Source organism: Brassica napus, chromosome C1 (assembly GCF_020379485.1).
Source record: "Brassica napus cultivar Da-Ae chromosome C1, Da-Ae, whole genome shotgun sequence".
Lineage (NCBI taxonomy): Eukaryota > Viridiplantae > Streptophyta > Magnoliopsida > Brassicales > Brassicaceae > Brassica > Brassica napus.
Genome location: NC_063444.1, coordinates 48,047,001 through 48,063,486, shown reverse-complemented (window position 1 = coordinate 48,063,486; position 16,486 = coordinate 48,047,001). Strand labels below are relative to the sequence as shown.

The 16,486-nt window shown below is 39.4% G+C and overlaps 4 protein-coding genes and 1 non-coding gene across 7 annotated transcripts; 3 read left to right on the top strand and 2 right to left on the bottom strand.

The window, feature by feature from the left end:
- Nucleotides 1-493: 493 nt before the first annotated feature.
- LOC106433250 (GDSL esterase/lipase CPRD49-like) lies at nucleotides 494-2,748 on the bottom strand. 2 transcript variants are annotated; one of them, XM_013874096.3, is made up of 6 exons: nucleotides 2,364-2,659; nucleotides 1,925-2,002; nucleotides 1,547-1,687; nucleotides 1,374-1,450; nucleotides 1,011-1,160; nucleotides 497-925 (listed from the first exon to the last, which is right to left on the bottom strand). In XM_013874096.3, the coding sequence occupies exons 1-6, from the start codon at nucleotides 2,472-2,474 to the stop codon at nucleotides 712-714; spliced, it is 771 nt and encodes a 256-aa protein (XP_013729550.3). In that variant the 5' UTR covers nucleotides 2,475-2,659; the 3' UTR covers nucleotides 497-711. The 2 variants fall into 2 exon arrangements, with proteins under 2 accessions (XP_048600661.1, XP_013729550.3); XM_048744704.1 differs by lacking the exon at nucleotides 1,011-1,160 and having other exon boundaries at nucleotides 494-925; nucleotides 2,364-2,748.
- Nucleotides 2,749-4,785: 2,037 nt separating this feature from the next.
- LOC106433277 (protein yippee-like At3g11230) lies at nucleotides 4,786-6,207 on the top strand. Its single transcript, XM_013874127.3, has 5 exons — nucleotides 4,786-5,113; nucleotides 5,341-5,384; nucleotides 5,507-5,615; nucleotides 5,693-5,748; nucleotides 5,827-6,207. Exons 1-5 carry the CDS (start codon nucleotides 5,018-5,020, stop codon nucleotides 5,909-5,911), a joined length of 390 nt encoding a protein of 129 aa, XP_013729581.1. The 5' UTR covers nucleotides 4,786-5,017; the 3' UTR covers nucleotides 5,912-6,207.
- Nucleotides 6,208-6,602: 395 nt separating this feature from the next.
- On the top strand, nucleotides 6,603-10,726 carry LOC106433276 (spliceosome-associated protein 130 A-like). Its single transcript, XM_013874126.3, has 3 exons — nucleotides 6,603-9,725; nucleotides 9,830-10,321; nucleotides 10,436-10,726. The coding sequence occupies exons 1-3, from the start codon at nucleotides 6,711-6,713 to the stop codon at nucleotides 10,571-10,573; spliced, it is 3,645 nt and encodes a 1,214-aa protein (XP_013729580.1). The 5' UTR covers nucleotides 6,603-6,710; the 3' UTR covers nucleotides 10,574-10,726.
- Nucleotides 10,727-14,244: 3,518 nt separating this feature from the next.
- LOC106433242 (transcription factor DIVARICATA-like) lies at nucleotides 14,245-15,879 on the bottom strand. Of its 2 annotated transcripts, XM_013874091.3 has the most exons (3): nucleotides 15,608-15,879; nucleotides 14,995-15,388; nucleotides 14,245-14,836 (listed from the first exon to the last, which is right to left on the bottom strand). In XM_013874091.3, the coding sequence occupies exons 2-3, from the start codon at nucleotides 15,384-15,386 to the stop codon at nucleotides 14,461-14,463; spliced, it is 768 nt and encodes a 255-aa protein (XP_013729545.1). In that variant the 5' UTR covers nucleotides 15,387-15,388; nucleotides 15,608-15,879; the 3' UTR covers nucleotides 14,245-14,460. The 2 variants fall into 2 exon arrangements, with proteins under 2 accessions (XP_013729545.1, XP_013729543.1); XM_013874089.3 differs by lacking the exon at nucleotides 15,608-15,879 and having other exon boundaries at nucleotides 14,995-15,589.
- Nucleotides 15,880-16,099: 220 nt separating this feature from the next.
- TRNAR-CCU lies at nucleotides 16,100-16,172 on the top strand. Its single transcript has one exon. It is a non-coding gene; the product is annotated as a tRNA-Arg (tRNA).
- The last annotated feature ends 314 nt before the right edge of the window (nucleotides 16,173-16,486 follow it).

The window sequence follows — 16,486 nt, the reverse complement described above, 5'->3', positions numbered from 1 at the left end:
AAGCTCTTGTAAGTTGTTGTTGTGTATATTGTGATGTTTACTCCTAGGCCTGGGCATTTCGGGTTTCGGTTCGGTTCGGTTTGGGTATTTCGGGTTTTGGGTAGTTCGGATAGGGGCTAGAGGATCCATTTAGTATTTGACATATTTTCGGTTCAGTTCGGTTCGGATAGTTTCGGGTTCGGTTCGGTTCGGATAGTAAATGTAGGAACCGTAAAATATCCGGAAAAAGTTCGGTTCTCATTTGGATCCGGTTCGGGTTCGGATAGTTCGGGTAGTTCGGATAATTTGGATAAAATATCGGTTATTTAGGGTAAAATATCAAATAATTAGGATGATTTAGATAAAAAAATTGGATATTTCGGATTACTTTGGATATTTCAGATAAAACTATCTGGATAGTTTCGGATACTTTCGGGTAGTTTGGATACTTTATAATAATTTAGTTATCCTCAACTATTTTCAGATACTTTTAATAGAATTTTAAAATAAAAATATATATTTAGTGATGTTATATGTATATATAATTAATATTTTTATATATTCGGGTACCCGTTCGGTTCTCGGTTCGGTTCAGGTTCGGTTCGGTTATTTCGGGTATAAAAATATAGGAACCGTTCGGGTTTTTGAGGGTATTAGTCCGGTTCCGGTTTCGGGTATTTCGGTTCGGTTTCGGTTCAGTTCTTCGGTTCCGGTTATTTTGCCCAGGCCTATTTACTCCCATTGTTCTTCCCAGAAGTACGTCCATTCCGAAGAGTTCAACGTCGTTTTGCCATCTGCTGAAACAAGATCATAAGGAGAGTCCTCTGAGAATTCTGTTGGCATCGATTTCCAGTGAAGCGAAGGTCTCCACTCCGCTTCTTTAACCACTTTCAGTATCTCTGCAGCTACCAGTTTGCTTCCTTGTGCTGACAAATGAATCCCATCTCTGCAACAAAACATTTTGATGAACATTCAAGATCTTATATATGTTTTCAGAGCTCATAAGTTGTTATGGATTCTGAATTGCTTACGTGAAGCAAACGGTTTCCCAGTCATCCACTTTTTGAAGAGTGGAGAAGAGATCAACTACTTGTAAGCCTAGCTCTTTGCATAGCTCCACACAAGCGTCTGAATACGTCTTGCATAGCTCATTTGTGCGGATTACCTCACTCAAGTATGGGCTTGTGAGAGCAACAAAAAGAGTAGCACGGGATTAACCAGTGTTCTAAAAATCGGTCTACACCTAGTTGGCAAATCAGGTCTGAACTAAATGATTTTTCAAACCAATTTTTTTTAAAAAATCGGTCAAGCGGTCCATGACCTAAACAATAATCTTCTATAAGGCGCTTAACTATTACTTCAACATTGTATTTAACTAAGTCCAGAGAAGTTACCTCTGGTTTTGACGAACTTTGGCTTCGTCCACTGGAGGGCAACTTAGAAATATGATACGAGTTGAGTCTGAAAGGCTCTGAGAAAACAGAACATAAACGATTAGAACTTAAAGAATGATATTATTACCACTTTAAAAGGGACTAAGAATGGGCAATATGTGTAAGGAAGTAACCTGAAGATGAAAAGCGATCTTCTTCATGTTATCAACGTATTCAGGTAGTGGCACGTGAGGTCCTAGACCAGAAGGATGAGGTCCCATTGAGTCGTTCCCTCCAAAATATACAACTACCAAAGAAGGTTGTACCGCAGCATCCTGCATCCGTTTACAAGTTATTTTAAATAACTAAGCTCATTTTTTCTACAAAAATTATCAAATCCCAGGAAAATTTTGTAAGAGGAAAACAGCTTAACAACCAAGAAAACTCGAGCCAGACAAACAAGAGACATCTCTCTGGTAACAGATGCAGGGTCTTAGCATTCAGAAGCTAAGAATCTATACATTTTCTCAGGAGAGAAGAAAGAACCAAACAAGAGAGTAAAAGAAGAGTACCTTGGGGAACACTTTGTCAACAACCTCAAAAGCACGAGTTGAGTTCCATCCATAATATCCCCGCAGAATGATGTCTGCCTATACATGTTAGTTCACACAAGAGAAAAGAATCACGTGTTTTGCATTAAATGCATTTTCCTTTGTACGTACTAATATCCTTCCACACGGACCAAAGCAAACTCATGTCGGTAAAGCTTATTGCTTTTCATTTTTGGACATTAACTTCCACAGAAAGAAGCCAAAAAAATCCAAATGGAGAAACAACATTAGGGTTCTTAGTTGACTCTGGTCGATTAAGTTGAATGATTTTTCCAAGAACCAATGCTTAAGATTTAGAAAACGTATTTACAGTTAAGGGAATAACAAACAGTGATTAGAGAATAGACAAACCAGTGAGTTACTATTAATCAAGAGAGAGACAGAGAGATCATTCTCATACCTTACGAGCATAGACCTCGGAGAGAATGGCGCCCCAACCTCCGTGGCCGAAGCTCATCTGGACGATGGAGGATCCAAAAAGAACGATCTGAGGCCGCGACGGTCCAACCATTTGTCTCTCTCTAAAGACACACGATCACGTGTCTCTTCCTCTGTTCACAACAGCTGAAACTCGCCGTTTCTTTATCCTCTTCTCTCTCTTTCTCTGTATCGATCTAGCTCACTCTCTGCGGGGTTAAATACACGAACGTCTTATTTTATTTATTATTATTAATTTTTCGAATAACAGGAAAATAAAATAAAAGACAAATAAACAAACAAAACAAAAGCCTGCTTTATATCATCAGCAAATCATGTCGGGCATTACTGTTATTTCCTATTTTAAGCATCCCTATCATTCTCGTCTTTATTTTTGAACTATATTAAATAACATATAATTTCATTAATGCTCAGATACAATATATGCTACAAATATGTTGTTTATGACTTTTCTCTTGAAAAAATGTCGATAAAAATAAATGAAGAAAATAAAAAAGAGTACGGGGTAAGAAGGGAGATTAATGAGCATTGATATAATTGGGTGGTTGGTTGGTAAGGGGAGCACCGAACTTATATAGATCAACAATAATTTCATTCATTGCCAACTCAACTCTTCTCTTTTATATAACCACGTGAAAAGTATTGAACTTTGAGTTTGTACTTAAGCATCTGTTCTTGGTCAAAGTTTCATGAATATGATAACTAACACAAGTAAAATGAAATTGATTTCAATTTTTGTAACCCAACGCCACTTCTGCTTTTCCTTTAGCTAATGTGGAAACTTTTTGTTCAGACCCAAGACTGTTAATGGCTAGTAATCTTCAAGCTATCTCCCTAAAAATATTGGTGACAGACCCTTCATGTTATGCCAGATAAAAAAAACAAACATAAAGGTGGTAGGGACAAGTATGAAGCACCTGATCAGGGTCGGGGGTAGTAGGCTTACTCTTGGGATGATTCAGGATGCGGCAAAGTACCAAGAAACCCTCTCGGATATTTTGAAGGACTAGCATAAAGGAGTGGTTGGTTGTTAACCCCTGAGACATTGAAAGTAAATTAACAGATCCATCTGAAGTGGTGCTTTAGGATCTTCCATCACCATTACTAAGCTTCCCAAAGGATACCCACCACTTAGTATCCCTGAAAACAAACAAAATACAATTCCTTTTTTAGCACCAAAACCCAAAGTCTCTCATCCTCATGTAGACTTGGAGATAAAGAGGAGAAAACTGACTGTCAAGGTCACAAATCCCAGTCAATATAAAACTGGTGCCATTAGGACCGCATATATGATACCAGGTGTTTGTGGGGATGACACAAGTGATATGATGCTAGAGAAGCTGCTATTGCGAAACGTTTATAGTGCATGCATAGTCCAATGAAAGTAATCAGACAAAGAGATTGTTCGCTCCACGTTAAAAAAATCTTGAAATAAAAAACAAACTATCGATAAGCCGTTATTGGTTCCTCTATATTCACTATTTATAATGCATTCAGACATTCCATTCCATCTAACACATTGTATCATGCAGCTTAGATAAGATGCGTAACTTACACAAGAGCCAACGATAAACAATTGAAATATAACCTGATGAGCCTATAACACACTGAAAATACCAAAGAGAGATTAAACGGATTGGATCGTAACCTTGAAGGTAGTCAGAATGTTTTCGTCTAGTTCAAGAGCTCTTTGCTGTCTCCTGGTGAGCAGCTGATAGTAAGAGAGACGAGATTTAACTTGGACGAGGCAGTAAGAAAGAGCGTTGCAGATTGCAGAATGATGCGGTTGCGCGGGTCTACGGCGGCTCTTCGCCAACTTTGAGGCGGACTGAGATTCGTTAAAACTTTTCTAAACTCTTAATGAATCAGTGGGGTTTGAATGTATGTAAGTAAATTATTAATTTATTAGAGTAATTGGAAAAGAAAACAAACGGTCCATGACTCCATGGCGTGTAAATAAATACAATATTTGTGACAGTACGTATGATTATTGAGAGCATTTAAATTTTTTCTTCTAAAATGAAGTAAAATAAAATATAGAATAAAAATGTTCTAATCTTAATTTATTTTTCGCAATGAACAAACAAAAAATAGATTATTCTATAAATATAAGTAGAATATATAGTTGGGTTTAAACATTTTTTATTCTATATTTTATTTTATATTATTTTATGTGAAAAACAAAGCAGTGTCAGATAAAAAACTCAATAAAAAATAAGAAGCAATCGCGTACACTCCATCAATCTAGTGTAGCAACTAGCAATATGAAACAGAGTATATATACACTTTTTTTTTTAGTTAGGTGTATTCACAGGCCATGACTTGGTCAGGTCCACGTTTCTACGGAAGACGAACATTTTTTTATTAGAAAAAATAGCTATCGTGAAAGTAAAAGAACAGTTTGCATTTTCTCCATTTTATAGTTTTGTTTTTTGTCTTTCAAACAAATTCGGCAGATAATCCTAACGCGTCGTTCGTAATTAATGATCTCTCTCATCTTATCACACTCTCCTTGATTTATTACATAGAGTTTGGTTCTTTTTCTCCAAAAGTAGATTTTTCTTAATTAGATTCCTGGAAGGAGAAAAAAAAGAAAGAAAGTAAACAGTTGATCGGATGGGGAGATTGTTCTTGGTGAATTTGGAAGGAAAGTCATACAGTTGTAGGCACTGCAACACTAATATTGCTCTCTGTTCTGATGTCGTCTCCAAGGTCTTTTTCATTTTTCTGGCTGGCTTTTCTTACTACTTATCCCTGATTCTTTGCTCTCTGATCTTTCATATTCAAAGCACTGATAATTTTAATTTGATGATTAAGTAATCATGTGATCTAAATTAATTGTGGAGAATAATCGTATTGTTGCTTGCATTTGTATTTGACTATTGCCTTTTGATCCATTATCAAAATCTTTTCTTTCTTTTTTTTGCTTTGGTTTACAGTCTTTCCAATCTCGCCATGGGAAAGCTTACCTCTTCCGTAAGGTGTAAGTTTTCTGCTTCCATAGTTTAAATCCTTTGGAACATGGCCTTATTTTTTAATGGTCAAAGCTCGATAGCAATAGTTTTATGCATGTTAACTAGTAGTCCTTGGATTTGGTGAGAACAGAGCGAATGTGTATGCTGGGGAGAAGGAAGATAGGATGATGATGACCGGCATGCACACGGTTGTTGATATTTACTGCGTCAAATGCGGCTCTTATCTTGGATGGCGATATGTAAATAAGAATACTTCCAAATCTTTCTTAGTCTATAATGTTTCTTGGTATCAACCTTTTGTCTGTTTGTACTTCAGGAGTTTGCTTTTGAGAAGAGCCAAAAGTACAAGGAAGGCAAATCTGTTCTTGAAAGGTCTCTACTTCTCTTATTCATCTCAGTCACTGTTGTTTTTTTTTCTGAGTTGAGATGATGTTTCCTATGCTTTGACAGGTACAAGGTCTGTGGTCCGGATGAGAACAATTACTTGGTGGTGGCTCAAGAAGTTGAAGCTGGAGAAACTGATACTGATGAATGAATGAATGATGATGCCTCGTTCATCTCAATAACTCATTATCTGTTTTGTACATTCTCTCCTCCTCTTTCTATCATTCATTTTCATTGTCTTTCTTCTCATTTTGTGAACCATCCATCTTCCATTAGGTCACCTTCTGAGATCAATTGTTTGTGTTGCAACTACTTTTAAAACACACACAATTAGAAGATATCTCATTTATCTTATTTGTCAAAGCTTTTAAGTTTGTATCTAAAGTTCTTTACTGCATGAACATCAGTGTACATTACTGTTTAGAATCATATTCAGTTAGGATTCAATCCAAGTCTTGACAGAATTTACCAAACTCATTTTGGTTCCAAACATATAAACATTTTGTAATCACAAGGAGGAACATGACAACACTGAGATCTCATCTCATGATATATGAATGTTACAAAGTCTGAAAAGACATGTTAGGTGATCTTATATGTATCTTTCAATAGTAATTCTAATTTATTTATTTTTTTATCACAAAGCACTTCAAACTGTTTTTGTATAACCAAATCAATTTACATACCACCAAACCGGACTAATAAAATAAACCAAGGGATTAAAAAAATATATTGTTTACGCATATTATATACAACAATAGGGTCGGTCGCATCTTAAGTTTAATTGGGCTTTAAATACAAAGGCCCATTAAAAAGTAAAAGACACAGAGAGAGTGAGAGAGTTTTTTTCCAGAAGAAGCAGCAGCGAACTGAAAACTCAAAGCCAAAAGAAAACGAAAACCCTAACGGCAACACCAAAGCGGCGCTCGGATCGAAGACGGTGATTCGAGATGTATCTCTACAGCTTAACCCTCCAGCAGGCGACGGGAATCACCTGCGCGATCAACGGCAACTTCTCCGGCGGAAAGGCGCAGGAGATCGCCGTCGCTCGCGGCAAGATCCTCGATCTCCTCCGCCCCGACGAGAACGGTAAAATCCAGACGATTCACTCCGTGGAAGTCTTCGGCGCGATTAGATCCCTAGCTCAGTTTAGGCTAACCGGCGGCCAGAAGGATTACATAGTCGTAGGGTCGGATTCGGGTAGGATAGTGATCTTAGAGTACAACAAGGAGAAGAACGTTTTCGATAAGGTTCACCAGGAGACGTTCGGGAAGTCGGGGTGTAGGAGGATTGTCCCTGGGCAGTACTTGGCGGTTGATCCCAAGGGGAGGGCTGTGATGGTTGGAGCGTGCGAGAAGCAGAAGCTTGTGTATGTGTTGAATAGGGATACGGCTGCTAGGTTGACTATTTCGTCTCCCTTGGAGGCTCATAAGTCTCATACGATTTGTTACTCAGTGTGTGGTGTGGACTGTGGGTTTGATAATCCTGTGTTTGCAGCTGTTGAGCTTGATTACTCTGAGGCGGATCAGGATCCCACTGGGCAGGCGTCTAGTGAGGCTCAGAAGCATTTGACTTTCTATGAGCTTGATCTCGGGTTGAACCATGTTTCTAGGAAGTGGTCTGAGCCTGTTGATAATGGTGCGAATATGCTTGTGACTGTTCCTGGAGGAGCTGATGGGCCGAGTGGGGTTTTGGTTTGTGCTGAGAATTTTGTTATTTATAAGAATCAGGGTCATCCGGATGTGAGGGCTGTGATTCCTAGGAGAGCTGATTTGCCTGCTGAGAGAGGGGTGTTGGTGGTTTCTGCTGCTATGCACAAGCAGAAGACGACTTTCTTCTTTCTTCTCCAGACCGAGTATGGCGATGTTTTCAAGGCTACTTTGGATCATGATGGGGATCATGTGTCTGAGTTGAAGATCAAGTATTTCGACACCATCCCTGTCGCTGCGTCCATATGTGTGTTGAAGCTGGGGTTTCTTTTCGCTGCTTCGGAGTTTGGTAACCATGGTTTATATCAGTTTCAGGCGATAGGGGATGAGCCCGACGTGGAGTCTTCTTCCTCTAATCTGATGGAGACTGAAGATGGGTTTCAGCCTGTGTTTTTTCAGCCGAGAAGGCTTAAGAACCTTGTTAGGATTGACCAAGTCGAGAGTCTGATGCCGCTCATGGACATGAAAATCCTTAACCTCTTTGAAGAAGAAACACCTCAGATCTTCTCACTCTGTGGACGGGGTCCCCGATCCTCTCTGAGGATACTGAGGCCTGGTTTAGCCATCAGCGAGATGGCCGTCTCTCAGCTTCCGGGTCAGCCAAGTGCGGTGTGGACGGTGAAGAAGAATGTGAGTGATGAGTTTGATGCGTATATCGTTGTCTCCTTCACCAATGCTACCCTGGTTCTTTCAATTGGTGAAACAGTCGAAGAAGTCAACGACAGTGGGTTTCTTGATACCACCCCTTCCCTGGCCGTGTCTCTGATTGGTGATGATTCGCTCATGCAAGTCCATCCCAATGGTATCCGCCACATAAGGGAAGATGGGCGTATTAATGAATGGAGAACTCCTGGCAAGAGGTCGATTGTCAAAGTTGGATATAACCGGCTTCAAGTGGTGATTGCGTTGAGTGGCGGAGAGCTAATTTATTTTGAGGCAGATATGACTGGTCAGCTGATGGAGGTGGAGAAACATGAAATGTCTGGGGATGTGGCCTGCCTGGACATTGCGCCTGTTCCTGAAGGAAGACAAAGATCCCGCTTCCTTGCTGTGGGATCCTATGATAACACAGTGCGTATTCTGTCTCTGGACCCAGATGACTGTCTGCAGATTCTCAGCGTGCAGAGTGTCTCTTCCGCTCCAGAGTCTTTGCTGTTCCTCGAAGTTCAAGCATCAATTGGTGGGGATGATGGTGCTGATCACCCGGCTAGCCTCTTCCTTAACTCTGGTCTGCAGAACGGTGTTTTGTTCAGAACGGTGGTTGATATGGTGACTGGTCAGCTTTCTGATTCTCGTTCTCGGTTCTTGGGGCTGAAGCCACCCAAGTTATTCGCCATTTCTGTGAGAGGTCGGTCTGCGATGCTGTGTTTGTCTAGTCGACCTTGGCTTGGTTATATACATCGGGGACACTTCCACTTGACGCCTCTCTCTTACGAGACTTTGGAATTTGCTGCCCCTTTTTCATCTGATCAGTGTGCTGAAGGTGTCGTCTCTGTTGCCGGGGATGCTCTCAGAATTTTCATGTTTGATCGTCTTGGGGAAACGTTCAACGAAACCATGGTTCCTCTAAGGTACACGCCTAGAAAGTTTGTTGTACATCCCAAGAAGAAGCTGCTGGTTATCGTTGAGAGTGACCAAGGAGCATTTACCGCAGAAGAGCGTGAAGCGGCAAGAAAGGAAAGCTTCCAGGCCGGTGGAGCAGGAGAAAATGGTAATGGCAGTGCAGATCAGATGGAGAATGGTGGGGACGATGAGGATAAGGAAGACCCGCTCTGTGATGAGCAGTATGGTTATCCCAAAGCCGAGTCAGAAAAGTGGGTCTCTTGCATCAGAGTTGTTGACCCTAAGACAGCTGATACAACTTGTCTACTGGAGCTTCAAGACAACGAAGCTGCTTACAGTGTCTGCACGGTGAATTTCCACGATAAAGAGTATGGTACTTTGCTGGCTGTTGGCACAGTCAAAGGGATGCAGTTCTGGCCCAAGAAGAGACTAGTGGCTGGCTTCATACATATTTATAGGTTTGTGGAGGAAGGGAGAAAACTTGAGCTGCTTCACAAGACTCAAGTAGAAGGTGTTCCTCTTGCATTATGCCAGTTCCAGGGAAGACTGCTGGCAGGAATCGGACCTGTGCTTAGGATGTATGACTTGGGGAAAAAGAGACTGCTTAGGAAATGTGAAAACAAGCTCTTCCCAAACACTATCATCTCTATCCAAACTTACCGTGACCGTATCTACGTTGGTGACATTCAGGAGGTCAGTGCTTCCTTTTCCCTTTTCATTTTTGGTTCTTTGAAGTAGTATACTTGACGATGTAGACTTAACCATAAGTGCCTTTTTTTTTGTGAAATTTGCTGCAGTCATTCCATTACTGCAAGTACAGGCGCGATGAGAATCAGTTATACATATTTGCCGATGACTGTGTGCCGAGATGGCTGACAGCATCGCACCATGTGGATTTCGACACCATGGCGGGTGCAGACAAGTTTGGGAATATCTACTTTGTGAGGCTGCCTCAGGATGTGTCGGAGGAGATTGAAGAAGACCCGACGGGCGGGAAGATCAAGTGGGAGCAAGGAAAGCTTAACGGAGCACCAAACAAAGTGGACGAGATTGTGCAGTTCCACGTCGGGGACGTTGTGACGTGCTTGCAGAAAGCTTCGATGATCCCAGGTGGATCAGAATCAATCATGTATGGAACAGTGATGGGTAGCATCGGAGCTTTGCATGCATTCACATCCCGTGATGATGTTGATTTCTTCTCTCATCTGGAGATGCACATGAGGCAGGAGTATCCTCCCCTCTGTGGGAGAGACCATATGGCTTACAGATCTGCCTATTTCCCAGTCAAGGTGAGTATAAAATAAACCCCATTGTTCTCCTAAGCATATCGTTAGCTCTCTTGTTTTTGTTTAATGACATTTTTGTTTTTTGCTGCATCTGCTACTTTTTTTTTTTCAAAACAGGATGTGATAGATGGAGATCTGTGCGAGCAGTTTCCAACGCTTCCAATAGATTTGCAGAGGAAAATAGCGGATGAGTTGGATAGAACACCTGCTGAGATACTCAAGAAGCTTGAAGATGCTAGGAACAAGATCATTTAGTTCAGTTTGTTTGTAGTGTGCTCTGTCTAGGTGAGAACTGATGAATGTTTGTTCTTCTTCTACTGTTACGATGTGTGCAATTTTCAAATTGGTCATTGTGTAAACCACTATTTCAGCTTACAACTTGGATCGTAGCGTACACTTTTGCCACTATTTGCTATATTTTAGTTTGGGTGTAATCATTCGAGATTGAAGTCGTCTTCTTATAACCCAAGCTAAACAAATTTGGTAATGAATTTGATTCAGGGAATATACAGACAAGAAAGTCAATTACTTCATACAGTCAAAGCATACAGTAGACATTAACATGCTGCAGAAGAAAAGCGTTGATCACTCCTCAAATAGCTACTAAAGATCGGATTGAAACAACTACTTAATCTAAGAGACATCTTGTTTTAAGATTAGTGCCCACGTAAAACCTAATCTCTTTTTCTTTTGGTTAATATATAGTTTGGAGAGGCAATTATGTAATGAAAGATATCATAGTTAGAAAAACTGCTACATTTAGAAAATCTATTAGTTTTGTGTTAAAATATGTATTTGTGTATGGTAATCTGTGTAACTAATATGAAGTGTGAATAATTGTCCACATTGATATAGGAAAAAAAGGAAGAAAATTTTCATTTTTATTGAGATCTTTTGTCATAAAAAATATTCTATCTATTTTTTCTAGAATATTTTAAAAACATAGAAAATCTATTTATATAGAACAAGAAAAATAAAAACATAGAAAATCTATTTATATAGAACAAGAAAAAATTCCAAAAAATCTTAATTTGGAGTCGAAACTAAAAAGACAATAAGGAAAAGATTGCATTTAATTTTGAAAAAAAATAAAGTTTCACTAATGGCGTAAGCTTCGCAAAAAGGATATGATGATTAGCGAAATGAAAAATGTAATTATGAAATCAAGAACGTGCTTTGTTACGCAATATGCTTTAAGACTGCTTTTTTAAGAAACATTCTTTTTTCTTGATAATTGTTGTGCTTAATTAAATTAATTAAATTTTACAATTATAAAAATAGTTAAGCTTTTTGTTCGCATTAAATAGTTGAATGATACAATTTGATATGCTTATGATTAGGATAGCCTTAGCTTCTCGACGATTTTCGTACTTACGTGACTGGTTCAGTGTTCTTCATGATGTTATTATCATCACCCCAGGCCCTTTGTGGATATGTTGCTACTTGCTTGGTATAGTAATGCATGCAATAAACATTTCCCATACTTCATAATCCAGAAAATACATATGTATAAGTAGGGCTAGTGTACTCGTAGAATAGTATAATCGTGAATTCTTGGACGTGCGACTTTTATTTAGAAATTCTCTAAAATTGTTAATTGCTACGGAAAAGATCTAACATGGCGCGTCATCTCACTTTAAATCTATTTTTTACATTTCTTTATGTTGTTCTGATCAAGGTTATCAGCATCGCAAATCTTAGTCATCAAAGTGTAAATATACACACACGCATGTTTTTGTATATGTATGTGCCAAACAGTGTGAACTGTATAGTAATGCATGTATGACGTGAGAACATTGAATGTTTTTGAAATTGGTACATATCCGTGTAGTGCATGTAGATCCCATCGAGGCGACCAGATCGAAAGTGGCAAAATAGCTTAAAGAGTGACCAAAGAAACAAAGCCATAAAGTTGCGAGAAAGAAAGAAACAACTTTATTTTCTTTATCCTAAATAGTACTAGCAAATTGCAATCGCATGTCAGAAGTGATGATAAAGATTCATCTAAAATAGAAGATAATTAATTCAAGCATTTCTTTGAATATGAACTATGCTAATACAGAAGATATGTAAGTAACACCATGTTATTTTATTCTGAATATGTTAATATACATAATTTTGGGTGAGGCAAAGGGGTTGGTTGGTGTAATAGATGAGAAGAATGAGATTCTTTTTGGTTAGAAGTGGAAAGCAGACTCAGCCTCTATTTTATATACTCAAATCAATTGTTTAGACCTTCCCGCCTACACGCACTCAATATTTACCTATTTTGCCTCGAATTAATTTGTTAGTTTAATATTCTTTTTTCAATAACGCCTATGTGGAAACAGGTATCAAATTTCAGTTTTTCTTTGGACAAGTTTTTTTTTTTTTTTGTCGACAACATTAGAGACTCATATAGACTCTGTAAACCACACCGGGAGATATTGGTCCATGTGAACGACGAAAGACGGCTGTTTTCTGACACTGCGTGCTGGATTATCCGCCTTTTTATTTTGCGTCCTTGGTACATGTATTATCTCTGAACGTGTAAAACTCTCTTTCAGATTCTTGATATCTTCCAAATAACTTGCAAAAGCTGGCCATTCTTCTGGTTCTGAAACCATCTTCACCAACTGAGAACAATCCGTTGCAAACGTAACCTGAAATTGCCTTAAGTTCTTCATACATTCCATTGCCCATAGTAACGCCTCGAACTCTGCATGCAGAGGAGATAGAGACGCTCTTATGTTCCTAGCTCCCATCAGACCCGCAAATCCATTTAAAGTACTGAACCAGCCTTGGCCAGAGAACATATCTCCCTCTTTCCATGATCCATCTGTAAAGCACCATCTGCCGGGAATCGACGGAGGAAACGTAACCTGAGTCTCCGCTCCCATCTTCTGATCTTTCAGTAACTGTGCTTCAGCCCAGAGTGTTGATTCTGTCTCAGCCAATTTAAGAGTATCCCTAGGATCTATCTCCAGATTACTAAAAACCTTATTATTTCTTCCTTTCCAAATGTACCAAAGTATCCAAGCAAATTGATGATCTTCCATCGGTGGAGCGACTCTCCAGAATAGATGATCCATATTTGTAAATAAAGAGTCTGTCGGAAAAATAGCTCGATTTGTTGGAATCTTTGACAGAGCCCACACCTGAATAGCTGGAGGGCACTCAAAAAACACATGGTTAATCGATTCCTCCTCTGCTCCACATCTTGCACAGCATATCTCCCCTTACATCCCTCGTGCCTGCAAATTCTTCTTGACTGCTATACATCCTGAGATCAATTGCCAAAGAAAATGTTTTATCTTTGGTGGACACCGTATTTTCCAACAAAAAGCCTTTTGAACATCAACCGTAGGACCAATGAATAACGGTATTCTCTCCCTATCCGGGTAAATTCTCTCCACTTGATATCCTGATTTAACCGAAAAGTTTCCATTATTTGTGAAATGCCATCCATCGCTATCTGCCATCTGGTGTCTACTCAAAGGTATACTTTCTATGATTTTCACATCCTGTGGATCCACCAAAGTCCGAAGAACCTGCGAATTTCATCTTCGCGAAGTGGAATCAATAAGGGAGTCCACTGTAAGGTTGGGAAACAAATTGTGTTGATTTTTATTGGCTGGTCTCGGGCGAGTGGTTGGGAGCCACGGGTCATTCTATACTGATATAGAAGATCCTGTTCTCACCCTTTTGATTAGTCCTTTGCTTACCAGAGATCTAGCAGAGACAATACTCCTCCAGCCGTATGACGGAGAGTATGATCGAACCGGTTCAAGTGGTGAGGCATTCCTAAAATACCTACTCTTAAAAACCCGGAAAAATAACGTGTGTGGCTTTTCTATTAGCTTCCATAACTGCTTACCAAGCATTGCTGTATTGAAATCGGTTATATCCTTAAAACCTAGTGCCCCTTCTTCCTTGCTATAGCTAACGAACCAAAAACGATAATTTACAAGAGATTTAGTAAACATAAACACACCACACATATACAGTCACAACATTCAGGTAAAAACAAAAACAACAAGATCATGACACAAAAACACATATATAACAACTCGGACTCTTGCTTATAATGCTAGTTGCAGTTTCACAACTCAGCTTCATTAGAACTTTGATTTTGGTCGTTGGTGATAATATTATATGTTACTTTAACTTCTGGCACTGAATGCATTTGCTCCAGCAAAGCGAACGGCAGCATCAAAGGGAGAGGATGATGGAGAGAACATGTGATTCTGACTCAGAAACATTAGTCCCTCCTCGGCATCATCCTTGTCGACAAACCCTAAATCCGGGAGGATGTCTCTATGATCTGAAAATGAACGGTTGAGATTGGCGTTTAGAAGATTGACGGTCGTGAAGTCATGGATGCTTGGCCGGCGCTTATCCTTAGCTCCTGAGAGTTGTCTCAGGTAATACTTTTGAGCGTGGCTCGCAACTTGCGTCGGTGTCTTTGACACAACGAAGTTCCTCGATATGTTTCTCCAGTCTCCTTTCCCGTACTTGAGAAGCCCTAGCAAAAATCTCCTGCACAGAACAAGAAAATGTTAAACCATAGTAAACAGGGGAATGACTTGTACCGCAAGAAACAAAGCAACGTGAGCCCTAAGAAAACAAGGGAATAACTTGTCCCGCAAGAAATCTATAAAGGGTGACTTTACAAAATAAATATAGTCTCTCTTAACCTGTGTTCTTCATCTGTCCAAGGGACTCCTTTCTTTCGATCGTGATCAGATCCTCTACCTCCACTAGGTCGCTTCCGACACGTGTCCCGGTCAAACCCTAAAGGAGAAGAAGCTGAAGGGTAACCAGGAATGGGGACACGTCCTGCTTCTATGTCGGAAACGTCTTCTTCAAGCTTACTGTATTGCTTCATAACATCGAAAACAGTTTTACCAGGGATCATAGAAGCGATACTGAACCAGCGATCGGGTGAGTCTTCAGCGTATATCGCAAGGGCACGTTCGAACATCTTGTTCTCTTCTTTAGTCCAGACGCTGCTCGAGCTCATCATATCTTGAACAACGAACCGGTTATCAGAGATAGGCACGTGAGAGAGGGGATGCAGAGTCTCCATACCTAAAGGTAAAGAAGAAAAAAAAGTTAAAACTACAAACATAGCTCAAAGAAGTCCATCTTGTGTGTGTGTGTGGAAGCTTGACGATTGATTTGTGGTTTGTATTAGGAAAATATATAAGGTTACTATATATATAGTAGTTTAATGATAGGAATCAGAAGTGGAAAAAATGACAAAAGGGAAGGTAAAATCAAGAATCGTATACTGAAGGAATCAAGAACCTGATTTGGGTGAGAGATATGAAGCATATAACACCGACCCTCGAATCTGACAAGGACTCAAGGTTTGAAGAATCTAATGAGAATCTGCAAAAGTTGGTCGGTCGAAGGAAGACAAAACCAGCAGCAAAGGCAACCAGATGAGAAGTTTCCTAGGATATAAAGCTGCGATGAGAATAGAGACAGACTCAGTTGTTGTGAGAGGACAACGAGGAAGCCTGAGTATTATAGATAGAGAGAGTCACTATTGGTTTATGGGGGCACTGAGGAGTAAAGGAGTAAGTGAAATTTGGCGTATTTGGATTGGAGAAAAGCGAATGGCACCACTCAGATTCTTGCGGTTCATTTTGGTCGGAAAAGATTTAATGGTTTATTTTAAATGATTCAATAAATATAAAAATATAAATTAGTCAGAATAATACGACAAATTTATTGCTATCGTGGCACATAGATTATCTAATATAATTAATAATAAGGTAGGTAGGAAGAACAAGAGCGCCTGTAGCTCAGTGGATAGAGCGTCTGTTTCCTAAGCAGAAGGCCGTAGGTTCGACCCCTACCTGGCGCGTGATTTTATTTTGGAGTTTATTTTACTTCTCAAACTATTGTTATTCTGTTTCACCTCTGTATTTTTGGCTTTCATAAATTCTTAACGACAAAGAGGTATTTAATCTAACCTAGACTTTTGATTGATTAATAGTTTTACATTTATTCAGAAAACACACTTCAGTTTATTGACATAAATGATGACTGTTCATTAGTTACTATATATGTCGGTGAAGATATTTTTCCACAAAGTATGACAGAGCCGGTATCTAAAATACATTAACTTCCACTATCTCCCTCCACTATAAGTTTTTTACTTGTTTGATGTTTAGGAGA

Bases quoted from the DNA above. Each gene is read 5' to 3' on its own strand.
- LOC106433250 (XM_013874096.3), bottom strand. From the start codon at position 2,474: ATGGTTGGACCGTCGCGGCCTCAGATCGTTCTTTTTGGATCCTCCATC. The intron at 2,003-2,363 runs GTATGAGAATGA...TAACATGTATAG, and splicing joins CCGAGGTCTATGCTCGTAAG to GCAGACATCATTCTGCGGGG. The intron at 1,688-1,924 runs GTACTCTTCTTT...AAACGGATGCAG, and splicing joins TTGACAAAGTGTTCCCCAAG to GATGCTGCGGTACAACCTTC.
- LOC106433277 (XM_013874127.3), top strand. From the start codon at position 5,018: ATGGGGAGATTGTTCTTGGTGAATTTGGAAGGAAAGTCATACAGTTGT. The intron at 5,114-5,340 runs GTCTTTTTCATT...TTTGGTTTACAG, and splicing joins GTTCTGATGTCGTCTCCAAG to TCTTTCCAATCTCGCCATGG. The intron at 5,749-5,826 runs GTCTCTACTTCT...ATGCTTTGACAG, and splicing joins GGCAAATCTGTTCTTGAAAG to GTACAAGGTCTGTGGTCCGG.
- LOC106433276 (XM_013874126.3), top strand. From the start codon at position 6,711: ATGTATCTCTACAGCTTAACCCTCCAGCAGGCGACGGGAATCACCTGC. The intron at 9,726-9,829 runs GTCAGTGCTTCC...AATTTGCTGCAG, and splicing joins ACGTTGGTGACATTCAGGAG to TCATTCCATTACTGCAAGTA. The intron at 10,322-10,435 runs GTGAGTATAAAA...TTTTCAAAACAG, and splicing joins CTGCCTATTTCCCAGTCAAG to GATGTGATAGATGGAGATCT.
- LOC106433242 (XM_013874089.3), bottom strand. From the start codon at position 15,428: ATGTTTGTAGTTTTAACTTTTTTTTCTTCTTTACCTTTAGGTATGGAG. The intron at 14,837-14,994 runs GTTAAGAGAGAC...TGTTCTGTGCAG, and splicing joins TGGACAGATGAAGAACACAG to GAGATTTTTGCTAGGGCTTC.